The sequence below is a fragment of the Crocuta crocuta genome, unplaced genomic scaffold, assembly GCF_008692635.1.
Source record: "Crocuta crocuta isolate KB4526 unplaced genomic scaffold, BGI_CrCroc_1.0 scaffold207, whole genome shotgun sequence".
Lineage (NCBI taxonomy): Eukaryota > Metazoa > Chordata > Mammalia > Carnivora > Hyaenidae > Crocuta > Crocuta crocuta.
Window position 1 is genome coordinate 1,529,775 of NW_027531996.1, and position 291 is coordinate 1,530,065.

Below are 291 nucleotides of genomic sequence, written 5' to 3' on the forward strand. Positions count from 1 at the left end.
GGGCCCTTCCTTACCGCGTCGCGGCCGTTGAGCTGAGCGCCCTTGGCCAGGCGGGCCTCGGTCTTAGATCTGCGCTCCATCTCCTCCATGATGCCTTGGATGTGGCCTCCGGAGATCCCGTGGAAGAGCATGGCTGGGGGACGGAAGGGACACGAGTTGTCTTCTGCTCGGCACCCCACTATTTCCATATACACACGCCCGCGGCTCTCCGCTCATCCGAGTGAGGAGCGGAAGGGACCGCAGAGAGCGGCGTGTTGCGGGAGCGCACAGCCGCTCCGGGACGGACGGCGA

At 66.0% G+C, this 291-nt stretch overlaps 1 protein-coding gene across 3 annotated transcripts in view; it reads right to left on the reverse strand.

The window, feature by feature from the left end:
* LHX9 (LIM homeobox 9) overlaps positions 1 to 291 on the reverse strand; it is a 19,390-nt gene that overhangs the window by 14,386 nt on the left and 4,713 nt on the right. For 2 of the 3 annotated variants that reach the window (XM_077775116.1, XM_077775114.1), the window contains exon 1: positions 15 to 188. In XM_077775116.1, coding sequence (XP_077631242.1) covers positions 15 to 188 — 174 coding nt within the window. Of the gene's footprint in view, positions 1 to 14; positions 189 to 291 lie in introns of those variants that run through there. The other variant, XM_077775115.1, reaches the window with a different exon arrangement.